General features: G+C 44.2%; 1 protein-coding gene across 1 annotated transcript; it reads left to right on the top strand.

Moving 5' to 3' along the window:
- The first annotated feature begins 703 nt into the window (after positions 1–703).
- LOC118419543 (putative N-acetylated-alpha-linked acidic dipeptidase) lies at positions 704–25,892 on the top strand. Its single transcript, XM_035825979.1, has 17 exons — positions 704–1,508; positions 8,908–9,060; positions 9,840–9,981; positions 10,458–10,583; positions 11,044–11,224; positions 15,349–15,451; positions 15,750–15,845; positions 15,988–16,073; positions 16,399–16,518; positions 16,922–17,068; positions 18,122–18,189; positions 18,547–18,653; positions 18,944–19,034; positions 23,454–23,703; positions 24,095–24,176; positions 24,400–24,492; positions 24,907–25,892. Exons 1-17 carry the CDS (start codon positions 1,303–1,305, stop codon positions 25,097–25,099), a joined length of 2,244 nt encoding a protein of 747 aa, XP_035681872.1. The 5' UTR covers positions 704–1,302; the 3' UTR covers positions 25,100–25,892.
- The last annotated feature ends 450 nt before the right edge of the window (positions 25,893–26,342 follow it).

Below are 26,342 nucleotides of genomic sequence, written 5' to 3' on the forward strand. Positions count from 1 at the left end.
CTCAGAGAGCAAATAAGTCTTCCAGCGATGGTATTTTATTTCTAGAGGCAAACTTAAATAATGTTTGTTGTTGTCGTTGCATCTCTGTAAAAATACTATATTGGTCTATTTGAGATGTTTTGTGAACATTTCTGTATACTGTAGCAACTGTACATAATTTAATGTATATTGTACAAATTTATGCCAACATGCAATTTTGCATGTAATTTTAACTGATTAACTATTTCTATCACACGTATACCATGAGTTCAGGTCTGGACTAACCAGCCTGGACCTGAACCCAGACTTGTTGCAAGTTTTTTTTTTTTTTTTTTTTTCGCCCTGTCGCTTCAATTTTTTTAGGAAAAAATCCGAGAACCAACAAATTAAATTGGTATGGCCTAAATGCTTGATTTATAATTATTCCCGATCCCATCAGTTGGCTAATCTGTACATATTGGCCAACATATATCCATCATGTATGAATGGGATATAAAACTACTCTCGTAACCACAAGTCTAGATCTGATTATCAGGCTTCCTCACACAGAAACCCATTTCATGACAAAAGGTGGAGGTAATGATTTACCTGCCGATACACATGGAGTCAAGTTAAAAAGCAAGGGTCACAAACGGACCTTTGAGTTGCCCATTTCTTTCAGCAGGAAGCTACGTGAACTTTGGTGCATGACGACAGATCGAGGAAATGTGTCTTACATTTTGCTAATAGCGACAGGGTCAGTGCCGATATCTAACCACAGATGGCTTCTGTCGTCTTCCACAGCAGGAGTTGAGATATGTAAACCGCACCGCCCCTTGGAAAGGAGCCAGGCAAACAAGAAACAAACGAACTTTTGGGCGTCGTAATCAGCCACGTGTGACAGTATACACGCAGTAATTACAGGCTACTAAATTCAGGAGGACAGAAAGTAAGCACTCGGGACGTGTTGTACCAGGAAACCGCCCCTTTTTGATTGAACGTCATTGTGTGCAACTGTGGCAAGACTCAGGCAGCGCCTGTGACGAGAGGCCAAGGCCCAAGAGTAAGGTCACATTTCTGGACCGACACACTCGCGGAGAAGGAACTAACGGATTCAATCAAGACACTGTCCTGAAGGATCCTGGAGGTTCTCGCTCTGCCAGCTCAGTGACCTTTCTGAGTTCGGAGATTTCTAGGGAATTTACTGACAGTCCGCAGCAGGAGGTGCTAGTTCTGCACACATCGGCTGAGAGCCAAGTTGGTCATATAGCAAACCAAGGGTCACAAACGGCGTGTTTTAGCTGTTTAATGCAGAAGAGGTAGGGCGAACTTTAACACATCACCATGGATGGAAGTCGGGGAAGATTTCTCCTGGTGGCCGCCATAGGGCTGGTGGCGGGCGTCGTTCTCGGGGTGGTCATCGGCTATTTCTCCCGCCAGCCCGGCTCAGCCGCGCCCTGGGCGGAGGAGCTGGTCCGGGATGGGGACGCCTCGGCGGGCCGGAGGGTGCAGGAGGAGATACTGCCCGAGAACATCGAAGAAAATCTCAGGTAACGTCAAGACTTTGAGGGATAATCATTATCATCGTTTGGTCTATAGATGTTCCATTATTACCCTGGCCTCTGCTCAAGTGTGTGTCCATATCTTCACATGTTTCTATTTCAGGACTCTTTCAGTATAATAAATTGGCCATGGGAGCTCCCAGATTTTTGGTGTCGATTGCGGTTTCTTGAAATGTCTACGGTAAATCATTCGGGGGCAAATCTTTCTAAAAAAAGGCCTCTAGTGCTGAATCATTTCCCCCTGAACAGAGTACGTCAACATTGATACTTTATACAAACACATCTCAAGCTACATATTTAACATAACTAAGAAACGAGAAGAAGCCGAACAAATGTACTAGAATAGTTTTAGAATTTATGTTTTAGATTAGTCTTAGAAACCATGTTTACTGCATTACTACCCTTTGTATCTATATGCCTGTACTTAGCCCGATAGGGCATGAATGTGCAATAAAGGCGTATTACACATTATATTGAACAGCCCCACCCGTAATTAACGGTAGAGGACTGGATCGATTGTAAACATGCAATCTATATTTTGCTTGTAATAAACGAATAATGTATTACAAGAGGTGTCTCGTGACAAATTGTTAGAAGTTGAGACCACGTGGAGGCGCTTTTGATAGGTCGTTCCTTATTGTCCCACATACCCATGTACCGTGTATAGAAATTTCTCAACCAGCCGTTTCGTGTTAAAGTGGCCCACCATTTCATACTGTGGCGATGACAAGTTGTAAATCTTTGCTACACATCTGAAGCCGCGCCCCACATGCATGCCATTGTAATTTGTATTCATTGTAGGCACAGGTGTCACGGTGGCCTCGTGTTTAGAGTTGTTCCCATGATGTGCATCTTGTAAAGTCACGTGCACCCTAAACCAATTTCCCCAATCGACTCAGGCGTAAATAAGAACCTACTAGCCTTTGTGTTTGATGTGAGCTATACGTATCGAAATGTGTGTTGGGGGTTCTTCGCGGGTGTTAGTAGATCGAAAACTTGTCCGGATATGCAGCTTGTATTCTTCAGTGCTCCAAGCAGAGGTTGAGTCGCGGAGATATAATAGTAGTCGGGAAAACTACAAATCTACTACCCTCCTTAAAGAGGAGCGCGCCTGTAGATTCCCCGACTACTACTATATCTCCGCGACTCAACATCTGCTTGGAGCCTTGGTGAGTAGTGTAAATGCAGAAATGTTCGCGGTGGATTAATGTTCGCGGTTTTCGCGGTGACCACTTCACCGCGAACTTAAAACCACCGCGAACATTTTTCTATCATGGTATTAGACTGCAGTGTATGGTGTTACCGCGAACTTAAATCCACCGCGAAAAGTCCCTTTTCCCGCTACCGCGAAATTAAATCCCCGCGAACTTAAATGCATTTACAGTATTCTTCAGCGCAGCTCCTGGTGTGTTTAAAGACCCTTTAAACGGTATGCACCACAAATACACTTAAGCGACCACGCCTTTGGCCATTAGACCTTGAGCAATATTCCATGCTACGTTTAGTACATGTACTGTAGCCTTCACCCAAACTAGCTACCAGCCTACAGTGGGATATTTACACACCTGATAAGCGTTGGCAGCAGCTAGGTTACTGTGCCAAGTCATTTATCTAAATTACCCGTGTCAAGTAGTAAGAAACAGGGGGCGGTTCAGTTTGGTAAACACTTTCCTGATGAGCCGCATTCTCTGTAGCTGTCTATGCGCCTTTATTTCACACTCTCTCACTCTTAAAGGCAACCTAAGCAATATTACAGCGTCAAAGTGGAAATATTCTGAATAAGGCAATCTGCATGATATTGACATTTACTGCATGATATTGACATTTACTGCACTGTATTCTCACATTTACATCATAATTTGATACTTTGAGCGGCTAAAAACAGCCCAGAGACAAGTTGCACGAGGACATTCTTTATTATTGTACCCCCCCCCCCCCCCCCAAAAAAATAAGGACTTGATCTGGAATCCTTGTGCAACTCATTCCCGCGCTGTTTTTAACGGCTCAATTTATGAAATAATTATGTAAATGTACTAAAATAGTGCATTAGATGTCAATATTATACAGACTGCCTTATTCAGAATATTTCCACTTTTAACAATGTGATATTGCTTAGGTTGCCTTTAATTTCCTCGTTTTGCTAATATTCATCAGCGTACATAAGAGGAAAAAGAAATCGAAAACCTCATACCCTCGAAGTATTTGTCTTCAAATTTCTTAACAAAATGTAACACCGTGCCACGTCCCTTTCACACACTACTAGTAGAAACCCTAGTACTCTCCATCCTCGGCTGCCTGACTTCATCATCAGCAACATTCATTTCCGGCACGCCTGTAGCCTGGATACCAGACTGTTTACAGGGCCTATACAGCCCGAATCCTCGGCTCTAGTGCCAACGTGGCCCTATGGTAATTCTACAGTAGGTCCCCTCAGTTTTGCACGATAGATGTTATTGAGATCGGACCGGTGTCTGGTATCCAGGCTAGTAGGCCTGCGGCACAAGTTTGGACCGGGCCGGCCACCCCAGCCTAGACTGGAGTCCAGCCTTGTTTAGCTTTAGTCCCCTACCCGCCAACATTTGGGAGCGGACTAAAGCGAATAAGACTGTACTCCAGGCTAACTCCAGCCTTCAGGATGTTATCATGCTGTTTCAGTAGTTAATATAAAGGGTTCCACATTACAGTACTGAGTTTCTTTGATGATTTGCAGATCGAAGAAATTGGTCAAGTTTTTAACCTTTTAAGGCATATAGTGATTACGGAAATTGAGTGGGAGATACAAAGGGAGGGAATATCTTGTGTAGGTGAATATGAGTATCAGCTGTTATAATTGCACGCTCGTTACAAAAACTCGAGATGGCAGATTAGTAGTAGATATTATAATAGTCAGTATTATATCAATGGTTAAGCTTCTACTGACTGCAGTCCTATCCCTGAGGATATTCGGAGTAGCATTATCTTGTCTGCCTCCTACACACTGCACGCCAATTCAAGATACGAAAACTAGCATTCAAACTATAACTTTATTCATAATCACATTGACGACACAAAAATATTCTCAGCATATTTCATGGTTGGTTTGTATTTTCAAACGTGAATCTCAGTTGCCATTGTACACTGCACGGTGTATAACATTGAAGTGTCTGAGAACTTCCGAAGATCATTCCTACTTACATCAAGTATAGAAAAGCGAAACCTTGTCTGGCTTCATAAGTAAAGTCACAAGTGTATTGTTGCACCTCTATAGCTCTAGAGTTGTAATATTCATCACCTGTGGTGTTATATAAAGGTTGTAAATTAGTCTGCCACTCAGAATGTGTTTACGATGTTCCAAGCAGGTGGTGACGCAGATCCAACATTTCTTAAATGACTGATACAGGAGGCTTATAATCAGACTGGTTTGTATGAAAATTTCTAAGGCACAAGAAATTCAATGTCCTGTATCCGATGATCGTCATGAAAAGACGGTTTGTAGGTAGGGATTGTCTTTCTGCAACTTTTTTCAGTCAGATGTCAAATCGAAATTTTACATCCCTTGCAAGCACCACAGTCGCAAAGACTAGGGTCGGCAGGTTTTGCTAGAATCAGTACTCCGTCTCAATTTCTGTCTCAGGAAATGTAACGTAAACGTGATCAGAAATATCTGTGTTAGACGAAACAGAGTCTAAGTCCGACACGTGTCCGTTTTGAGGTTCTGTTTCCTCTTTCCGTTCCTCTGCATTTTCTGTCTCAGGTAATGTCACGTAGAAGTGGTCAGAAATGTCGTCTACGATCGACACAACACTGTCTGACACTTGTCCGTTTTGACGTTCCGTTTCCTCTTTCCGTTTCTCTACATTTTCTGTCTCAGGCAATGTCACGTAGAAGTGGTCCGAAATGTCGTCTGCGATTGACACAACACAGTGTGACACTTGTCCGTTTTGACGTTTTGTCTCTTGTGTGTGTTCTTCAACATCATCCGTCCCAGGAAACGTCACATATGTGTGGTCAGAGTAGTCTTCTGTGTCTGACGAACCGGTTGCTATATCTGACGCTTCTACGCTCTTTTTTCCTCGCTCTCTTTGCTGTTCTTCGGCATTTTCTGTCCCTGGAAACGTGATATAGGTATGATCAGAGCAGTCTTCTGCATCTGACGAATCTGTTGCTATTTCTGACGCTTGTCCATTCTTTTTTCCTGTTTCTCTTTGCTGTTCTTCAGCATTTTCTGTTGCAGGAAACGTGATATAGGTATGATCAGAGTAGTCTTCTGCGTCTGACGAATCTAAGGCTATATCTGACGCTTGTCCATTCTTTTTTCCTGTTTCTCTTTGCTGTTCTTCAGCATTTTCCTCCCCAGGAAACGTTACGTAGGTGTGATCAGAACTGTCCTCAGAGGTGGACAAATCTCTTCCTGTTTTTCCGTCAGCATTTTCCTCCCCAGGAAAGGTTATATAGTCGTTGTCTGACAAATCATTAGCACATGCAGACGTAGATGCAGAGTTCCTGTCTTCTGGTTTGCTCTGACTTTTTTTGCCCCCTTCTTCAACCCCAGTGCCTTCTCCCGGAGAAAGGTTGGGGAGCGTCATATAGTCATGGTCTGAATCGCTGTCGTCATCATGTCGTTTGGTGCTTTCTGAAGCTTTTGTGACCGAATCCGCGACGGGTCTCTCGTTGGCATAATGCCCGCCGTCAGAAACAGCATTGTCCAAAGATTTAGTTGCCTCACGGCTGTTCAGCCCCACAGAGTCTTTGTCGTTGTCATAATGTCCGCTTGCTTGTGCTTGAGCATGAACGTCTGCAAGGACGGTTAATACCGTACTCTTGGCTTTGCGCCTGTCCTCTGTCGCTCTTCTCTTAGCCAGTCTCTTCTGAATGCGGCGCCGCCGGGCATGTTCGGCCTTGGCAAGGGAAAATGTCTTCCTTGTTTTTTTACTAACCAACTTGTGAGGGATTGTCCTGTGCGAGCTATCATCATCGGAGAACTGGTCGTCGTAATCGTATTGATTCGTATTTGCTCCGTCTGTGTCCGAAAACTGGTCGTCGTTTTCGTATTGGTTCCTATTTGCTCCGTCTGTGTCCGAAAACTGGTCGTCGTTTTCGTATTGGTTCCTATTTGCTCCGTCTGTGTCCGAAAACTGGTCGTCGTTTTCGTAATGTACTCTTGCGCCGCCAGTATCTGAAAACTGGTCGTCGTTTTCGTAGGTGACTCCTCTGGCCGAGTCCGTGTCTGAGAACTGGTCATCGTTCTCGTAGTGTCTGTTTGCAGCATCCCTTTGTCCATCGGCGTTGTCCTGCTGTCGGACCGCTTTACACTTTCTCACACAGAAAGCTATCACTCCAGCAATAACAGAACAGCCAAGAAAAGATGCTAGTCCAACAAGGGTGAGATGTATCGCTGACAGTCCAAAACCAGGACCAGTTGCGACCTCCTTGCTCTCTACTTGTGTCGTGGTATCCCCAACCGTAGTTTGGGACTGAGACGTGTACGTAGTCGTTCCTGTGCTTGTCTCGTGTGTTGCGTTCTTGAGTAGTTCTCCTGGAAATCCAGCGACAGGAAGCATGGTGGATGCACCTGGGTCATTAGAATGTTCATACCTCACTGGGCAAGAATACGTACTACGTTCCATTATGTGGTTTGGTGCTGGGATTTGCGAAGTGGAGTGGCACCTTCTCCATGGTTCGAATTCATGTTCTGTGCCGGCTGAGCCTTTAGTCACGTTAGAGGTACACCTCAGATCGTCCCGCCGAATCCACCTGAGTCTCTTGGGTAGTCTAGTGACAGGATGTGCACAGGTGATGTGCCACTGCAAGTGGTTGTTCATTGTCATCCATCTTTTCATCTCTCGCAGCCTGCAGTCGCACAGGATCCCGTTTTGAGCCAAAATCAGACTTAAGATGTGCTTAAGCTCTCCAATTTCAATGATTGACATTATAGGATTATAAGTCATTATGAGCTTTAGGGGCTGAGTTGTCTGATCTGTCCCCCGAGGGATGCTGGAAAGGCAATTTTTATTCAGTGTCAGCTTACGCAGTACGGTGAGCCCGACAAACGCCGCGCCATCAATGTAGTGTAGTCGGTTATTATCCAAGTCCAGGTCTTCGAGCTTGGCCAGTCCCCTGAAAGTCTCGGCCTCTAAGCGGCTGATTTTGTTCCCAACCAGGGAGAGTTCCAGCAGATTCGTCAAGGTTTGAAATGACCCTGGTTGGATAGTCATAACCTGGCTTCCCTGTATGATTAACGCCGTCAGCGATTCGAGACGAGTAAAGTCCCCCGTCACGATCTTCGGGATATTCTGATGCGAGACCATGAATCGTTCCAGACTTGTTGGTAACGGTTTGGGAATGGAGCGGAAAGAACAGACTTCATCATAGCAAGTGAGCCTGGTAATGTTTCCATTGTGCATGCTATAGTACGTCGGACAACAGCACTTCAGGTTCGGGTAGGAAGCTGTGCAACCTAGTCCACTCCATGCCAGAAATATGACCAAACTAAGCAGTCTCGAGTGAGCCATGTCAGAGTCGCGCCGTTCTACGAAGACGCCCGAGTAAAGTCTTTTGCTATATCTTAGACACTCACCTACAGAGTCCAGAAAACATGAAGAGTACACGAGGTTCCTTCTGTCTTTTTCTTACAGCCAGGTGCTGAGAAAACCATACCAATGTCCGTGTCAAATCTCTCCAACGTCTTGGCAGAGCGGACAGGGCGGTTTGGGATCCAGAAACTCGGCCTCCGCCCTTCTGGCTGCCTATGTGTTTACCAGCACTTTTTCCACAGCCGTTTTCCAGTCAGAAGTCTTCTGAAATGAAAAATACCTGCTCGCACGTAGTCTGTGTGGATGAATAGTTATAACCGCGGCGTGGGAACTAATAATAACCGTTTGCAGCTGAATTGAATATTTATAGAAACTGCTCGATCGGATTATTTTGATTTTTATACCCAAAGAAGTCACGTAGCAATGCCAAACCACTGCCGAAAGGCACGGGTTGATATAACACAACTAACAGTACCAATTAAAGTCCATTTTGGACAGGTACACATATGTCAAGGTTTTATTATAGGTCTAGTTCTTAATGGCGAATAAAGAAAAAAAATACAAGCATGATCCGTAGTCATGACTGTCCTTTATACACAGCAATGAAATAGGCTTGCATCCAGCGACACAACAGAATAAGGAGGTTGAAGATGACGGATAACATACATGTCGCGAACTATGGTGTGTTATCTAGCTTTGACTTGCAATTTACGTCATATATTTGCTTGTTTTTGGAAACGGATGAAAAAATTATGAACACGCGGGTATCATTCACATGGCCTTGCATGGCCTACATGTAGAGTAATACACAGTTAGTAATGGGGTTAGTTCTTCAGGTGAGTTGTAGTCTGACGACAGTGTCCGTACGTCCCCAGGAGGCTGACCTCCGTGCCGCACATCGCGGGAAGGGAGATGGACCTGGGACAGGCGGAGGATCTGCGGGACCGCTGGCTGCAGTACGGGCTGGACTCCGCGCGCCTGACCCCGTACGACATCCTGCTGTCCTACCCCAGCAGTGACGAAAACAGGTAATTTTGTAGCCTGTATAAGGAGCACATATCGATGTTTCACATTGTGACATCCATATATACCTGGATACCAGACCCCAGCCCGAACTCATAGATATTTTTGAGATCGGGCAGGGGCCTGGTATCCAGACTAGTAACTTTGCAGCTGTCCGGTGTTTCTTCACGGTACTGCATGATGCTAACCTGGTATCCAGTCTACCGTGGATTCTCCAGGCTCTATTCGGGGCCGATGAAGCCATCTGCCGCCGGGGTAATACCTCGCACTCGGTAGGAGTTAAGTTAGACTTTTACATGGCACGTAATTAAACTCTGCTCGGTGAAAATCCTACGTCGTGAAAATCCTACCGGGTGCGAACGATTACTCCGGCCGCAGAGAGATTTATCTGTCCTGTAGAGAGCCTGGCCAAGCCACTACCAGGCTAGGTACTAGGTTAGCATGATACAAGGGGGTTTATGTATTACAGATCGCTGTTATAAAGCCCATGTCACACCTAGCCGACTATGGCCTCCCGTCCTTCTCCAGACTATGGTTGGGAGTTAGTCGTGAGCAATGCCATCTGCCTTTAAAGTCGTCTTCTCTAGTCGACGATATACTTTAGAAAATTGGGAAAGTCATGTTGTGCTTTGATGCGACAAGTGAAGCAAACTGAAGCTAGAATAGGATAGATTCCGGGCTACTCACAACCAAGGGGGTTAAAATCACAGCCCAGCGCCGACCTTGGTTGGGGAGAGGTCGGGAGCAAAGGGTGTGTGATAGTGGCTTAACCTGTCTCCTCCAGTCCCAGCCGGGTGACGCTGATGGAGGCTGACGGGACGGTAGTCATCCAGTCCCAGGTGGAGGAGGCTCCACTGGACCAATGGCAAGACGACCCGAACATCGTCCCGCCATTCAACGCCTACTCCGGCTCTGGAGACGTCGAGGTATGAAACGATTCTAACAGGATTGATGTAGTCTCTTCCAATCTCTCTTTTCTTGCTAAAAATACTAGTAGTAGAATTTGACATAATGAGGTAAAATGATTTAGCACAAAAGCAAAGTACAATGCCAGGCTACCGAAAATAATTTCATGAGGTTGGTAAAGTATAGGATATAGGAGAATTCTTGTACACAACCAGGATGTACTTACTTGCATACTGCAAGCGCCACCTACATCGGCTACATATAGCGGCAAGAAGAGGAACTCCAGTCAGAAGCTCTGAGGAAGGCGTCTGGTAGACACCGAAACGTAAGCAAGTAAGTACATCCTGGTTGTCTACAGAATTCTCCTATATCCAATGCCAGACTGGTTCTGAGTATACCCTTATTGTCTTCCTTCTCACAGTTATACACTTAGTTTTGCTCGCTGGTTAAATGTCTCCGAAGTAACATTAAGTGCTGTTACTCTTCTTCCCTACAGGGGGAGCTGGTGTACGTAAACTATGGCAGGGTCGAGGATTTCTTCCATCTCCAGCGTGACTTGAATATCGACCCCTCCGGGAAGATCTGTATCGCACGGTACGGCAGCATCTTCCGTGGAGACAAGGTGAGTCTAGGGTGAGGAATGGCGTCTTAATTACAAAGTAAACGAACCAACGAAGTAAGGAAGCCAACCTATGACCCCCAAATGACCATTTTGTTCTTGTACTACTTAATGTTTGCTGAGGTACCATTGACTCGAAATACATGTATCTGCACAGATACATCTAGTTGCAAAGCTGGATCCATCTGTAGCCATGTTGCTAAAAAATCCCTAATACTATTTCACAACAACTTGGATTCAAGTCATACTCGTTGCCAGTGATGAAAACATGGATGAAACTTGTAAGCGTTTGGCTTAAGAAGAAGTTGAATGAATGACAAAACGAATTTGCAGCAGCCGGGCTCTTTCTTTTCCATTTTGTACATTTTTACTAAAAATAGCGTATAAAATAGTTAGGATGTCAATTATCAACATTACTTTGTTTCGAAGATGACTTCACATGTCAACATGTCAACTTCTTCAGGCGGAAAAGGCTGAGCAGTTCGGGTGCCTCGGCCTCATCATCTACTCGGACCCGGCAGACTACTCCGCCCGCGACTACCCCGTGTACCCGGACGGGTGGATGCTGCCGCCCAGCGGGGTACAGCGGGGGACGCTCATGATCGCACAGGGAGATCCACTCACTCCGTTTTATCCTGCAAACGGTACGAACAATACAATTTTCTTATGGCTCCGCTATTCTGAACACGACTCATTCTTCAATCGTTTCCATTGTAGACGATCAAGCACATGAAATATCCACAGTCATGTTGAATGTGCGTCCTTCCGTAATCTGAATAGATTCCGTGTTGATAGCAAAGTATCCACACTGACAATCATTGGATCATCCTCATTAGTGATGGGGGCAGTGCCGAAGTCGCGCGGTGGAAGCCGAGTCCCAGCAATGGCTATAAGGCGGGTGGGTGGGGAAAGAAAAGCGCTTCCCCTCCTCACAACGCTCTATCCACTTTTCCCACTCGCTACAGGTCGGCCCCACTTTGCTCTTCGGCACTAGTATTATGGATTTATCCAGATGAAAGCCAGTATGGATTATACACCCGTCTTACATAGTGTTATTCATCCGCTCTTTCTTTCATTGTCACCTGTTCATGTGCCAGGTCTGCCCCACCTTGCACTTCTGAGCTGCGGATGTCTCCGGGAGAATGGCAGAAGGGATTATGCACGCCGCCTTATATGGTATTATTTGATCACATGATTTCGGCTGACCAATGATCGTGCAGTGTGAATAGCAAAGTGTCCACACTGACAATCATTGGATCATCCTCATTAGTGATGGGGGCAGTGCCTCCGTCGCGCTGGCTCCTCCCAATGTCCTGCAATAGGCATAATCACCACTTTCCTATACTTTCACATGAAAGTATCTCTCCCCATCCTCTAGCTCATTATCCCCTTCCTTATTATCCCCATTCTTATCCCCTTACTCAATCGACCATCATGCACCGCCACCACCGCACCCGTGCTTTGCGAACCCATGTAGACAGGATTGGCTGCACTGTTCCTCGGCCAACTTCCTAGTTTGAGATGTATGACCCTTTCTTTTGTTGGCTGTGATGCCTAGGAGAACCTCTTGCAGATTTCCCTATCTAATTTCAGTATCGCTGCTCCATCTTGGTCAATTCAAGAATCATTACTTCTATTTTCTTCTTACTTATACTTAGCCCAACTGAATTCCCATTTACTGAAAAGTCTTCACTGAGGAGAACCAGGTCATCTGCCAAGTCTGCGTGTTACCATACTTGTGCCCTTAGGAAAGGAACTTTATACGGCCTTTCTCAGGTGAAAATGAGTACTTAGCTTCGGCTAGGGCCGTCACTCAGATAGGACGTTAATGGAGGTCCCTGGGGACAGCCATATCCCGGGTACGTCAAAGAACCCACCACACGTGCGCTGTGAGTGGTTCAAAACCTACAGTTGCCACACCTGGGGCAATTACTGTCGTATTGAGGTCACTTGAGTGGCGCCAAATGGCAGCTCGCTCCAAACCCTTGCGATTGAGCCCGGCCTATTGTTAGCTTCTCGCACATCAATCCCTGGCTGCCAAGAGAGAGTAGTCGGCCTACCCAATTAAATGACAAGATAACAGTAACCATAACAGGTCCAAATCCTCGAACTGCCCACGTCTGAACCATGGTATTCTCTAATCTCATAACCCCGTCTATTACAGGTCCACCGAGGAGTAGTGACAAGATACGTTCTTACCTAATACATGACACGTTAAGACCCTAAACCATTCTGAGAGTTCTCCAATATGTAGTCTTACAGCACACTCCCTCCCATTGCGAATTCCTCACACATGTTAGTTTCTCTGGTATATAGTGTAAACTTGTACGGCGATCACAGTGTAGGCCTGTGGACTATCGTTGGCCTTTCGAAGTCCCCTTATGCGGTGAATGGTGGGAGGTTTATTACGGGCAACCTAGTTTCCAACATTTGTCCCAAGACCCATATCTAATATACCTTGCTCACCATGCAATTATACATAGGCACATTCAACAATCCCAGATCACTCTTCAATACGTGCACTCTGCAATGCAACCGATGAGGACTTTTTCCCTACGTTAAGTCCTCACAGAGCCGAGTGAACTTCTAGTCACGAGACATTGTGTCCCTTTTACGTGATCATGCTTCCCAAGTCACGTGCACCTTGAGTGCTTAGTCATCAAATTTGAAGTTTGGTGGAGCGGCCGTATTGATGCTCATGATCTCAAATTCCCTTGCATTGATTTCAATCTGACTCTCCATGACTGACGTCTATTGTCTCGTTACTTGTTGTAGCTCCTCTTCACTATTCTCTATAAAGGCGATGTCGTCAGCAAAGATTTAATGACCTCTGAACTCCTGAGGTTGTGACCTCCTACGTAACAATAAAATATGCATATATACAGACCTCACTCCCTCTGTGAAGTCATCGGCGCCATGTTGGATCACAACACATGCTCGTACAGCACACGACGATGTCATTGGTTAATTTAATTAACCTCCAATGTGGTCACCGGGGAACTCATATCTTAATTACCATGACACACCTGCGTCGTGGCGCCTGCCCAAGTCTATCAACTGATACCCCTGGGTATACACCTCGATACCAATTGTATCAATCCTGCCATTGCCAAATTGCTCACCTAACAAAATAAATACGTCTATTTCATTCACGTAGCCCTTATATCCATCATATGAATGCCGGCACGGTCGCCGACACTTTCATTCACGTAAGCCTATGGTGGATGACTTGCCTCCTGCACGTAACGCCTGTGAAACTCTTGTCTCACGTTCATTACGTACCACATATCTTGTGTGACGTGAGATTATCCAACCTCTGCACACCCGGTGTGATAAAACTGATATAGCGTCCCAGACGCAATATATCCAATCTCAGCACACCCAGTGTGCTCGCTGCAAACTGCCATAGTCAAAGCTAAAGCCTAAGCAGCAACATAACTTACGTCCCAGACGTAAGATATTCAATCTCAGCACACCCAGTGTGCTCGCTGCAAACTGCCATAGTCAAAGCTAAAGCCTAAGCAGCAACATAACTTACGTCCCAGACGCAAGATATCCAATCTCAGCACACCCAGTGTGCTCGCTGCAAACTGCCATAGTCAAAGCTAAGGCCTAAGCAGCAACATAACTTACGTCCCAGACGCAAGATATCCAATCTCAGCACACCCAGTGTGCTCGCTGCAAACTGCCATAGTCAGAGCTAAAGCCTAAGCAGCAACATAACTTACGTCCCAGACGCAAGATATCCAATCTCAGCACACCCAGTGTGCTCGCTGCAAACTGCTGTAGTCAGAGAACGCCCGGCGTAAGGGGACCAACAGCAAAGCAGCCGACGTCACGAGCTGGTTTCTTCGAGCAGTATTAACTCAATCAACCAGGTGCATACGCGCGCCACGTGTGCACAATCTACCGACGTCCCATCCACATGCAAATTTTATGGCGCCGCTCTCTGCTCCTGTAGGATGGTAACTCTGGCGGCAAAATCGCTGACTCAGGCTGTGAGTTATTGTGGTAGCTGCCGTTGCCACGATTTCCATGTACGTCTGCCTGCTTGGGTTGTCGTCGTTGTTCTCATGTTGTCGTCGTTGTCCTCTCCTCTATGAAATAATTGTCGACTTCTGTGAAGATCTACAGTTTGATAACGACATAAGAACACCACACGTTAGACTTTGCTGCATTCCGCTCAAATGCAGCGCTACCCCCAACCCAAGCAAGCTTCCGCCACGCGAAGCTAGATCGGGCAACGTCGTGGACGCACGGGAAGCTCGACTTGAAATGTCCACCCAGCTACCATACTGAATACGTGATAAACCCACCCGGAGACCCAAATCTAGACAGCACACTACCTCAGAAATGCAAATCAGCCCCATGTGCGCCCACCATCCACATTCTCGCCGACAACTCAAACGTGGAACAAATTGACAGCAAAATGCGAAAAAGACAATTCCCTGCACAAAGTGTTACCACTGCGACACCCCAAACCTTTCAGGTGGAAACTGTGCTAAACTCTGCTTCATCAGTACACGTGGCGTAGGGTTTTTCTGCACTGCTGCCAACACGACCCTGCTTGTGTCTTCTTGCTGCGGATGTCTCCGGGAGAATGGCAGATGGGATTATGCACGCCGCCTTATATGGTATTATTTGATCACATGATTTCGGCTGACCAATGATCGTGCAGTGTGAATAGCCTTCACCCTCTCCCTTAAATTGTGACCTGTCAGACCCAGGTTTCGCGTTTTGATGTTATGTTATGTTATGTTTGCGGTAGAATATGCATACAGGCTGACTGAGGAAGAAGCTAAGGTAGTGGCGGGACTTCCGGGCATCCCCGTGCACCCGATCGGCTTTGGGGTCGGCATAGAGTTACTGAGGTATGAGGAATTTTATGCAAAGTTATGAGTTTGATTTTGGTTCCAGTAACCGTTAGATTATACATAAGAACAGCCATGTTGGTTTATGTTTTATTGATTGATCAGTTGGTTCATAAACCTCCCATCGTAAAAAAATGTGTCTGTTCTTTTATCTCTACCAATTAATATCTGAAAAGGGAGAAGTTGAATTCATCTAGTGATACATGTACTTAGCCCAGTGTGGCAAAAACCTGCAATAAAGGCCTTGATTGATTGATCGATCGATCGATTGATTGATTGATTGGCTGTGTATCGACAGGCACTTGGCAGGCGATGAAGCCCCTGAGGACTGGCGGGGAGACCTGAACATCACATACCGAACAGGACCAGGGTTCCAGCAGGCACACGCGGGCAGGTCTGTAGTATCTTGCATAATGTTCATCCAACTTAATAGACTATTGATGTTGGTGGTCATTGAAAATCGTATCATGTTATCTACGATCGAGGCATCAAATTCATTGGCAAAATAAAGAGGCAACTTTTTTGTACCATCACAGGAGAGTGCGGCTTCAGGTCAACGTGCAAAACGAGGTCAAGAGAACATACAACGTCATTGGCATCATCGAGGGCAGTGTGGAACCAGGTGATTTTATGTTCAACTAGTTAATACAGACATTTATGGGCATAGTATTTTGTTTTTATATCCTGATGTTATTTGTAGCATGTCTAGTAGTACTAGTACTAGTACTAGTACGTATATAAGTTAGACAGTTTGCATTACATTTATATGTGCTCTTTGTATGAAATGTAACAAGAGCCCCTTTTCGCTTGTTAAGTCTCCGTCGCTGATAAATCAGACCCCAAATTTAGAACGGTGTTGTGTCGAAAGGGGACACCTGTTATTAGCGTTGGCTAAACGTCGTGTCCGGAACCTTTTCTCCCAAGCCATACTTTCCCATTGCCCGCAGATCGGTACGTGATCATGGGGAACCACAGGGACGCCTGGGTGTTTGGGTCCGTGGATCCTTCCAGCGGAACTGCAGTACAGGAGGAGGTTGCTAGGGCGTTTGGAAAACTGAAGCAAGAAGGTACATGTGCGGATGGCATCCCTACTTGTACTATTCTTTTAACATACGCAGTCATTTCTCTAGTTTCGTGTGGTTGACTGGCTAATTTTTGTTGCTTGAGTTATTTTTAGGTTTTATCGAAAACGACTACATTTCCTACTGACAGATCTACAGACTCTTTTTATCTTATGTGCTGGTACAATCAATTGTACAGAAATCTGACAGTGTTTTTTCTGCGCTTTTACTATATAATATATATATTCACATACAAAGATTGGAAATGTTCCTTAATGATCAAGTCATGGGGATTGGCTAGCGAGGCAAAAAAACGCCTCATTTCATATCAAAAGAACCTTAGGGTGATTTTGTCTCAAACACCTTTGTTTGGTGAGTTGCTTACACTAAAATCCTTCATTTTGAGAAGGTTGGCGCCCTCGTCGGAGCCTTGTGTTTGCCAGCTGGGGTGCTGAGGAGTACGGCCTGATCGGCTCCACGGAGTGGGTGGAGGAGTACAGCAAAGTACTGCAGGAACGGGCTGTGGCCTATCTCAACGTGGATATAGCTGCTCTTGGTAAGTGACCGAACTGTCGAAAGTTTTTATAGGCTAGTTTTGAAGCTCATATTCAAGCCCTCAGTATTACTCAACTGGCTACAATAGTATGGGGACTGTGGTTGGTATGTAACAGTACCAAGGCTAGCACTGAAGCCCTCAGTAGTTCTGGTTACTATTGTATATATGGGGGCTGCGGTTGGTATACACCAATAGTTCAGCACCAAGGCCAGTACTGAAGCCCTCAGTAGTACTGGTTACTACAGCATGGGGACTGTGGCTGGTATGCACTAATAGTTCAGCGCCAAGGCTAGTACTGAAACCCTCAGTGGTACTGGTTACCATAGTATGGCGACTGTGATTGGTATGCACCAATAGTTCAGCACCAAGACTAGTACTGAAGTCCTCAGTAGTACTGGTTACTATAGTATGGAGACTGTGGCGACCAGTATTTCAGCACCAAGGCTAGTAATGAAGTCAGTAGTACTGGTTACTATAGAATGTGGAATGTGGTTTGTATGCACCAGTACTCTAGCACCAAGGTTAGTACTGAAGCCAGTAGTACTGATCACTATAATATGAAGACTGGGTTTGGTATATACCAGTTGTTCAGTACCAAGGCTAGTACTGAAGCCCTCAGTAGCACTGGCTACTATAGTATGGCGACAGTTGTATATGTACCAGTAGTTCAGTAACAAGGCTGGTACTGAAGCCCTTTGTAGTACTTTTTACTATAGCATGTGGACTGTGGTTGGTATACACCAATAGTTCAGCACCAAGGCCAGTACTGAAGCCCTCGGTAGTACTGGTTACTATTGTATGGGAGCCGTGGTTGATATGTACCACTAGTTCCGCACCAAAGCTAGTACTGAATTTGAAGCCATTAGTACTGGTAACTATAGTATGGGGACTGTGGTTTGTATGCACTAATATTTCCGCACCAAGGCCAGTACTGAAGCCCTCAGTAGTAATGGTTACTATAGTATAATGGAGACATTGGTTGGTATGTACCTGTGGTTCGGTACCAGAGTTAATATGTTGATTTATCTGCCCCTGCTCACATTTTTTCAACAGGTAACTACACGTTCAGGAGCAGTGCGAGTCCCGCTATGTTCCAGTCTGTATTTGAAGCCACGAAAAAGGTAACCTCCATTCCCCTTCACGGCAGGTTTCTGTAGTAAAAATTATACTTTGTAACCCAAAGACAGCTGATCACTTACGTCTATTGCTTACATGTACTTTCATGTTGACGCATACGGATTTCTTACTTACTTTTGTCCCACATATGAGGAAAACATTCCAAAATAATGAACTAAGTGGAAACGTCATAGCCTTTTGTTGCCATGATATTTGAAGTCACATCAACACAAACAGTAGGGCACTTTGACCTCGGTTTGGCTCCTCTCAACAGATTTCAACCGAGGAATGTCATGTACATGCCATTTACAGAAGGATTCACGTATCGTTAGTCACGTTATATTGTCTCCCGTTGCTGCTAGGTACCGGACCCGGGCGTCAACCCCGCTGGCAGTAGCTACAGCTCCCTCTATGACTCATGGGCAGCCAAGGTTCCCAAGGACGAGGGAGACCCTAACTCACTGCCAAAGTGAGGGGCATGACATTCTCTTATAATGTTGTCGGAAATGGAATTGATACGGTACTACTTTAGAAAAATCGTATTTGCAAGCCTGTAATTTCACCATCTAGTCATCCGCAAATGAACGGACGGCTTACAGAAGAGGGGAAAAAGTAACATCCACTAACATTCCCTGTAACCTGTTGTATGGTACAAACTTATGTAAGGTAATATTATACATTTCGACAGGTTCAAAACTAGCCGGAAAAACCACGAGTCGTACAAAACAATTACTCATGTACGCCCGCTCTTCCTAACAGCATTGGCCAGCTCGGGTCGGGAAGTGACTACACGCCGTTCTTCCAGCATCTCGGCATCTCGTCTATAGACTTCCGCTTTATCTGCGACCCGGTAACGTACTTAACTAAATCTGTAGAGAAGTTGTTTTTTCATTCTTTTATTCACCGTACCTTAAGAAGATTAAAAACAATGTAACTTTGATGACAACTTCTCAGCGACCACCTGTCCAAATCCACCGCTTTTTTCCGGTCCCGGGTGGTCGTCTTGGGCAGGTTTGACTGTACTTACCTACATGCATATAATAAGTACTCGTAATACTGCACACAGATATACACTTGAGTGAGACCTTCAGTTGCCATAGGGGGGTAAGACAGGGATGTATTCTATCCCCTTTTTTATTTGCATTTTATATAAGCGACTTAGATAAGCATCTGGAACAGAATGGATGTAGAGGAATTCAGGTTGGTGACACTGAAATTTTAAGTCTAATGTTTGCAGACGATCTTGCACTTTGCTCAGACTCAGTGGTGGGCCTACAGCGGGTTTTGAATGCCCTTAATTACCTCCATGAAATGTCATGGAATGGAGGTTATATTTACCTCCATGAAATGTCATGGAATGGAGGTTATATTTTCTGTTATGTGTCTCTGTCTGTGTAGATGATTACTCAAGAACGGCTGGATGGATTGGTTTCATACTTGTTGTGTTGGTGGGGTGTGATGAAAGCTCGAATCGATGAGATCTTGGGAGCCGTATCTGTCGTTATAATCGATGTAATAATATAAAAAATCACCCCTATATTTGAGATATATTGGTACAGGCATCGTGCTGTATGTGTTTGTTAATGGGCTTAGCTCCAAGCAGATAGTGAGGTGACAGCTGTTTGGGGAACCCCCAGTAGTTTTATTTATGTCTGCTTAGGACTGTTTGAAATATTTGTAACAGTTGGCACAGTAGTTACCTCCATGAAATGTCATGGAGGTTATATTTTCTGTTATGTGTCTCTGTGTACAAGATTACTCAAGAACGGCTGGATGGATTGGTTTCATACTTGTTGTGTTGGTGGGCTGTGATGAAAGCTCGAATCGATATGATTTTGGGCGCCGTATCTGTCGTTATAATCGATGTAATAATATCAGAAATCACCCCTATATCTGCGATATATTGGAACAGGCATCGTGCTTTAAGTGTTTGTTAATGGGCTTAGCTCCAAGCAGATAGTGAGGTGATTTGTATGACAGCTGTTTGGGGAACCCCGAGTTTTTTGAATATGATAATTAGTTTTATTTATGTCTGCTTAGGATATCATGGAGATGTGAAGCGTAAGTATAATTGTAAGAAGTTGAGGTACATTTAACGGTAATGCTTAACAGGTATGGATGTCTCACATACTGTACTGCTGATTTGAGTGACATGGTGATTAAAATGCCATTAGGTCCTCTCATCTTAGATGGGTTGGGTGTCAGAAGTTTTATGGGCGATACAGATGTTCTGATTTCGTTGCGATAAGGGACAGTTGTTAGTTGTCTCTTTCGTAGCCAATGGTACTTGTTTTTTAGCAGACGGGGTTGGCGCCAAGTATTCATCTTACAGTTGATGTAGGGCTATCAGAGGAAAGTGTGCATCTCGTTTTTGTACCGTGTGAACAGCTGATGTTATGACATATTGGTGGAAAATCAAATCACCATCTGACTAAAGTTGGCCACATCCCTTCTTCTTTCTGAGTTTCCCAACTTCCTCCCACCACACCGCTCTGAGGCACATAGTCGAACCTCAATAATGCTGACAACCTTAGACAGTTTAAATGCCAAACATCAAGCTTAAGGAACACCACGCTACCATATGCCGCCGACCTCTTAAACGCACATTACACAATTAAGTGTCACATTTTAATAATTACTAATCAGATGGACATCCTCTGTGTCATTAAATAAATACACCACTACTTTCCCATAACATTTATAACCATTACTCTCAAATACAACCGACTATAAACATACATACCATCCACAAAAAAGCAATAAATATTTCATGGAGGTATGAGGTCCCCGAACTCTAGTTTCTGTTATGTGTCTCTGTCTGTGTAGATGATTACTCAAGAACGGCTGGATGGATTGGTTTCATACTTGTTGTGTTGGTGGGGTGTGATAAAAGCTCGAATCGATGAGATTTTGGGCGCTGTATCTGTCGTTATAATCGATGTAATAATATCAGAAATCACCCCTATATCTGCGATATATTGGTACAGGCATCGTGGTTTCCCTCTTTGTTAATCACCTTATCTCCAAGCAGGTGGTGAGGTGATTTGTTTCGCCAGTGATAGCCATGAACATATGTTTTTATTTTATCAGTTGACAACAACTGTTTGGGGGAAACGATAGCCTCGACTCAAGAACGGCTGGGTGGATTGGTTTCATACTTGATGTGTTGGTGGGGTGTGATGATAGCCCAGGAAGTGATTAGATTTTGGGCCTCATATCTGTCGATATAATTGATGTAATAATATAAGAAATCATCCCTATATCTGCGATATATTGGAACAGTCATCGTGGTTTCCCTCTTTGTTAATCACCTTATCTCCAAGCAGATGGTGAGGTGATTTGTTTCGCCAGTGATAGCCATGAACATATCTTTTTTTTGGATCAGTTGACAACAACTGTTTGGGGGGAAACGATAGCCTCGACTCAAGAACGGCTGGGTGGATTGGTTTCATACTTGATGTGTTGGTGGGGTGTGATGATAGCTGGAAGTGATTAGATTTTGGGCCTCATATCTGTCGATATAATCGATGTAATAATATAAGAAATCACCCCTATATCTGCGATATACAGTTGACATCGTAGTGCATTTATTTGCAAGTTGCCAGTACTATCATAACGTGATAATGTAAACATCATAAAGATTCCCCACACCTGTTGCATGTTACCATAGTGCCCATGTGATAACTATCCACACAACTAGTAGAAATAACACGAATACCATTACATACAAGTCATAATCAACAAACATAAAATCGACAAAAACACTGAATATTTTATGGAGGTATGAGGTCGCCGAACTCTAGTTCCTATTGCGATAGATGTAAATTAGCAGTAAATCTGGCGAAGACGAAGGTCATGGTCTTTAGAAAGGGAGGTAAGTTGCGGAAAAGTGAAAAGTGGTTCTATGCAGGAAGCAGGGTAGAAGTGGTGAATACGTATAAATATCTAGGGATAACCGTATCTTCAAGTGGAGGATGGTTTAGGGCGCAGGAAACGTTAGCTGGACAGGCGTCCAAGGCCTTGTTCATAATGAAAAAGAATATTGCCAAGTTTGGTACGTTGTCTCCAGATTTGATGTTTAAAATGTTCGACACTCTTATTCTTCCAATTATTATGTATTGCTGTGAACTATGGGGTTTCCATAGTGCCAATCAACTGGAAGTACTACACAACAAATTTTGCAAGTCCTATCTAGGGGTCGGGCAGTCCACACCTAATGCGGCAGTGAGGGGTGAACTCGGGAGACACCCCCTCAGTGTCCTGAGACGAATTAGAATTATAAAGTTTTGGTTGAAATTACTAGAAATGAATGACAATAGGTACTCAAAGAAATGTTATACAATGTTGTATGAACTAGATAATGTAGGCAGGGGAAATTGGATAAGTAACGTGCGTGATTTATTGTTCAGTCTAGGATTAAGGGAAGCATGGTACAACCAAAGCATAGGTGATAAAAACGCATTCATTGAAATTTTCAAGAAACGAATAGAGATTCAGGCTATTACACTTTGGAAAAACGAAATCTCCAGCAGTAGCCGTCTTACTACCTACAGTATGATAAAGAGCGGTTTCTCGGCTGAAAACTACCTAAAAGTGCTAAATAACTCCGAACAAGCAAAAGCGATAGCGCGAATAAGATGTTCAGCGCATCAGCTTAACACAGAAAAGGGTAGACACACAAAAACGGACAAACGGGAAAGAGTGTGCCAGTTGTGTTCTCTTGACCTGGTAGAAGACGAATACCATTTTGTTTTAGAATGCCCATTTTTGAATGCACTGAGAAAAAGGTATATTCCACCATACTATTCCAAACACCCAAACCCGCACAAGTTCATTGAAATAATAAACTGCCCTACTTCACACATCTCCAGACAATTGGCAAAATTTATCCAGTTAGCAACTGTTGTTAGAGAAAAGCAGCTGATGAGGCCTCCGTGATTATTTGCCTTTATGTGCGTTGTTGTTGTATATATTGTTTTTATTATTGTTTCTCATGTTGTTTCCGTCTGTCATTATGGTACTTTTAATATTGTTACTCTTATGGTTTCTTTTTCATTGTGATTGTTATATTTTATGTTTATGATATTGCTATGGACATTTGTTGTCTTAAAGCAAATAAATAAAGTTCAAAGTACAACATGCGGAAAGTCTTATGTATGCCATGTCGAGGCCTCACTGCTGTGTACTGAGCTAGCAATGGAAAAATCGTCGTGGTTCGTTTTCAACAATTTTTCATAACGTTACATGTACTTTGTCTACATTTCTCCAGGCCGTGCTTGACTATTACGCCCTGTACCACTCGTCGTACGAGACCTTTGACCTGGTGAAGAACTTCATCGACCCTGAGTTCAAGGTTCACCAGGCTGTGGGGCGGGTGTTGGCGGAGATGGCGCTGGACCTGGCAGACTCGCTGGTCCTCCCGATCGACCCCACCGTGTACTCCACCGCTCTACAGGACATTGCCGAGTCCGTCAGGACGGAATATAGCACGCAATTCGATGCACAGAGCATCTCAATGGGTAATTCGATTTTTACCTTCGCCAAGATTCGTGTGTGTGTGTGTGTTTATCTGTGTGGACTCGAGAAGCCGTTGGGATGGGACATTTGGTATATTTTTAGAAACGATTAGGTTATGCCGCCTTTCCCCCGGGCCAGCGGATTTCCATGGTTCTGCAGAAGGACTTGGTTTTGATATCATGTGATAGCTACCAGAGAATCCCACAGTAGATAGCCCCTGGGAATAAGGGACATAAGTTGGGGCCCTCTTGCAGCTTACAATACGAAGGGGGTTCAATTGCAGACTTTGAAAGTGGATAAGTCTAGTACAATACTTGAATTTTACTTTCAGCCCAATGCTTGACACCATTCCAACCTTACGCATATGCCAATGCTAACATTACCTCATTTCAGAATACCTGGACTCGGCCGTGAGCAACTTCACAAGATCAGCCCTCCGATTGAAAGACAGGATGTCGAACATTGACAAGAAGAAGTAAGAAAAATATTCTCAAGTTCAATCCTTCTATCCCCCTTCTCACCTTTAAAGAGATTCAGCGTTAAAGCCTTCAGAAATATTATTCACAGAGACAAGTTTGTGAAGTAAGTAAATCTATTAGAAGTGAAAAAAAAAGTGAAAGGCATGCGTCTGGTTAGAGTAGCAGAAACGCTTGTTTGAGTATAATTTGTTAATCTTGACATGATTTTGTTCTGTACAGTCCTTTGGCTGTCCGTGTTGTAAACGATCAGCTGATGCAGTTGGAACGAGGCTTCATTGACCCGCTAGGATTGCCGGGAAGGGAATGGTACAGGTAAGATGGCGTCTCCGCACATGTTTATGGTCAGTGAGGAATGTGGATCTTATCTTGCACATATTCGTTTTCGGTAAGAATGAAACATTTATGCTTAGCCTAGGAAGAGCATATCAAATGTACTATATTTTGAATAGTCAAATTGTTTGTCGGAAGCCTTTTGGTGAAGCGTGGAAGGACGCACTTGAGTCTAATGTGTGGTACTATGATGACATCACTGGAAAGGCAAAATCACGTCAAGTTACAGTCTCTCCTGGACAATTTTAGTTGCCATCGCGTTAGAAATGCTGCTCTTTCATTGTGTCTGTTACTTTGCCGCGGAAAAAAATGTAGCATGGTAAATACATAATGGTTAGTCAACTAAGTCCGACAAGACAGGGCAAGAACATTACAACAATCATTTTGCATTTCTAGGCATGTCGTTTACGCGCCCAGTGCTCATAACTCATACGCCGGCCAAGCGTTCCCTGGATTGGCTGACGCGATGTTCGACATTGAGAACGCAGCCAATCAGACGCAACGTTGGGAGGAGGTGAAGAAACAGCTAGCTATCATCACCTACACCGTCCAATCAGCTGCGACAGCGATAGAGGAAGGCGGCTTGTGATGGCGCATGATCTAACTTGAGGAAGTTGTAGTTTGTCGTCCATGCCTACAAGAGCACTTAAAAGGTTCTTTACTTGTGATTGGGTAAAGATAGGTATGGACACGTCACCACCACTGTATTAAAGTAAATAAAAACACATGGACACACATAATGCCTGCAAGCCACATGCTGATTCAATCTGTTTCATCGAAAGCACCATAGAATTGATCTGAAGCACGCATGGGTCCAGTACGGTACAATCAACCCCGCCCCTTGGCTCTAACCATATTATGGTGATGCGACGCTATCCGTCAGATACATGTATATGGTTTGATTATAGTGTTTGTATATGGTCATTCCACCTTCAAGGGTTTGAAAATAATACATAGTAACATTCCTGGTTGCGCTTACCGAGGCTTCTGTAGGATTATTATGTAGTATAGGCAAACAATATAGACATTGTGATTGTATTTTGCTTTTACAAGAGATTAAACCATTGATCATACACACCTACTTCTGTATCCTAATGGAACGAACCAGTTTCATTTTTGTTACAAACTGAACGCCAAATAAGTGATTAGAATTAAAGCGTGATGAGAAAGAGGATGCGCGGTAAAATGGGACGAAAGTGTTTTGATGGTCCAGATTTGAGTTCACATTTCTCATAATCTTTGCGAAATGGCATTTAATACTAACATGTTACATGGCTGGAAAGCTTAAAAAGTGATGGTTTTTGGTGAAAATTGATTTGATCATGACTTGAGGGTGCGAATCCTCAAATTGACATCCCAAATAAACTGAGTATGCAAGTTTACATTTCCATGTCTGTCATGAGATGTGCGACACTTCTCCAATAGTTACCTTTACCCATACCTCAATCCAGGGACAGTAATTACCTACAGACCGCGGTGCCTCATCCTGCAAAATATCTATTAAATTACATCCCACGACATTACACTTACATGCATATGCTATTGACTATGGCAACAACCAATACACGTATAGCGCATGACGCAGCATGTGCTACTATGGTAACAGCCTGAATATTTCACATATTCTTTTTTTAAGTAAAAAATGTATTAGAGACGTGTTGCTTTGATTGACACTTCAATTTGCCCAGAACCAATTAAGCAGTCGAGATTCGTCGTAATAGGATGAGTGACGCAGGACGTGCATTATATATGCTGTCTCTTGCCTTCCCTATCTTAGCAAGACCGACCCGCATATGCCCACGCTCAGTGCTCCTCAAATCCCGCCGAAGTTT

The sequence above is a fragment of the Branchiostoma floridae genome, chromosome 1, assembly GCF_000003815.2.
Source record: "Branchiostoma floridae strain S238N-H82 chromosome 1, Bfl_VNyyK, whole genome shotgun sequence".
Taxonomy (NCBI): Eukaryota; Metazoa; Chordata; class Leptocardii; order Amphioxiformes; family Branchiostomatidae; genus Branchiostoma; species Branchiostoma floridae.

Bases quoted from the DNA above. Each gene is read 5' to 3' on its own strand.
- LOC118419543 (XM_035825979.1), top strand. From the start codon at position 1,303: ATGGATGGAAGTCGGGGAAGATTTCTCCTGGTGGCCGCCATAGGGCTG. The intron at 11,225-15,348 runs GTACGAACAATA...TGTTTGCGGTAG, and splicing joins TCCGTTTTATCCTGCAAACG to AATATGCATACAGGCTGACT. The intron at 19,035-23,453 runs GTAACGTACTTA...ACATTTCTCCAG, and splicing joins TCCGCTTTATCTGCGACCCG to GCCGTGCTTGACTATTACGC.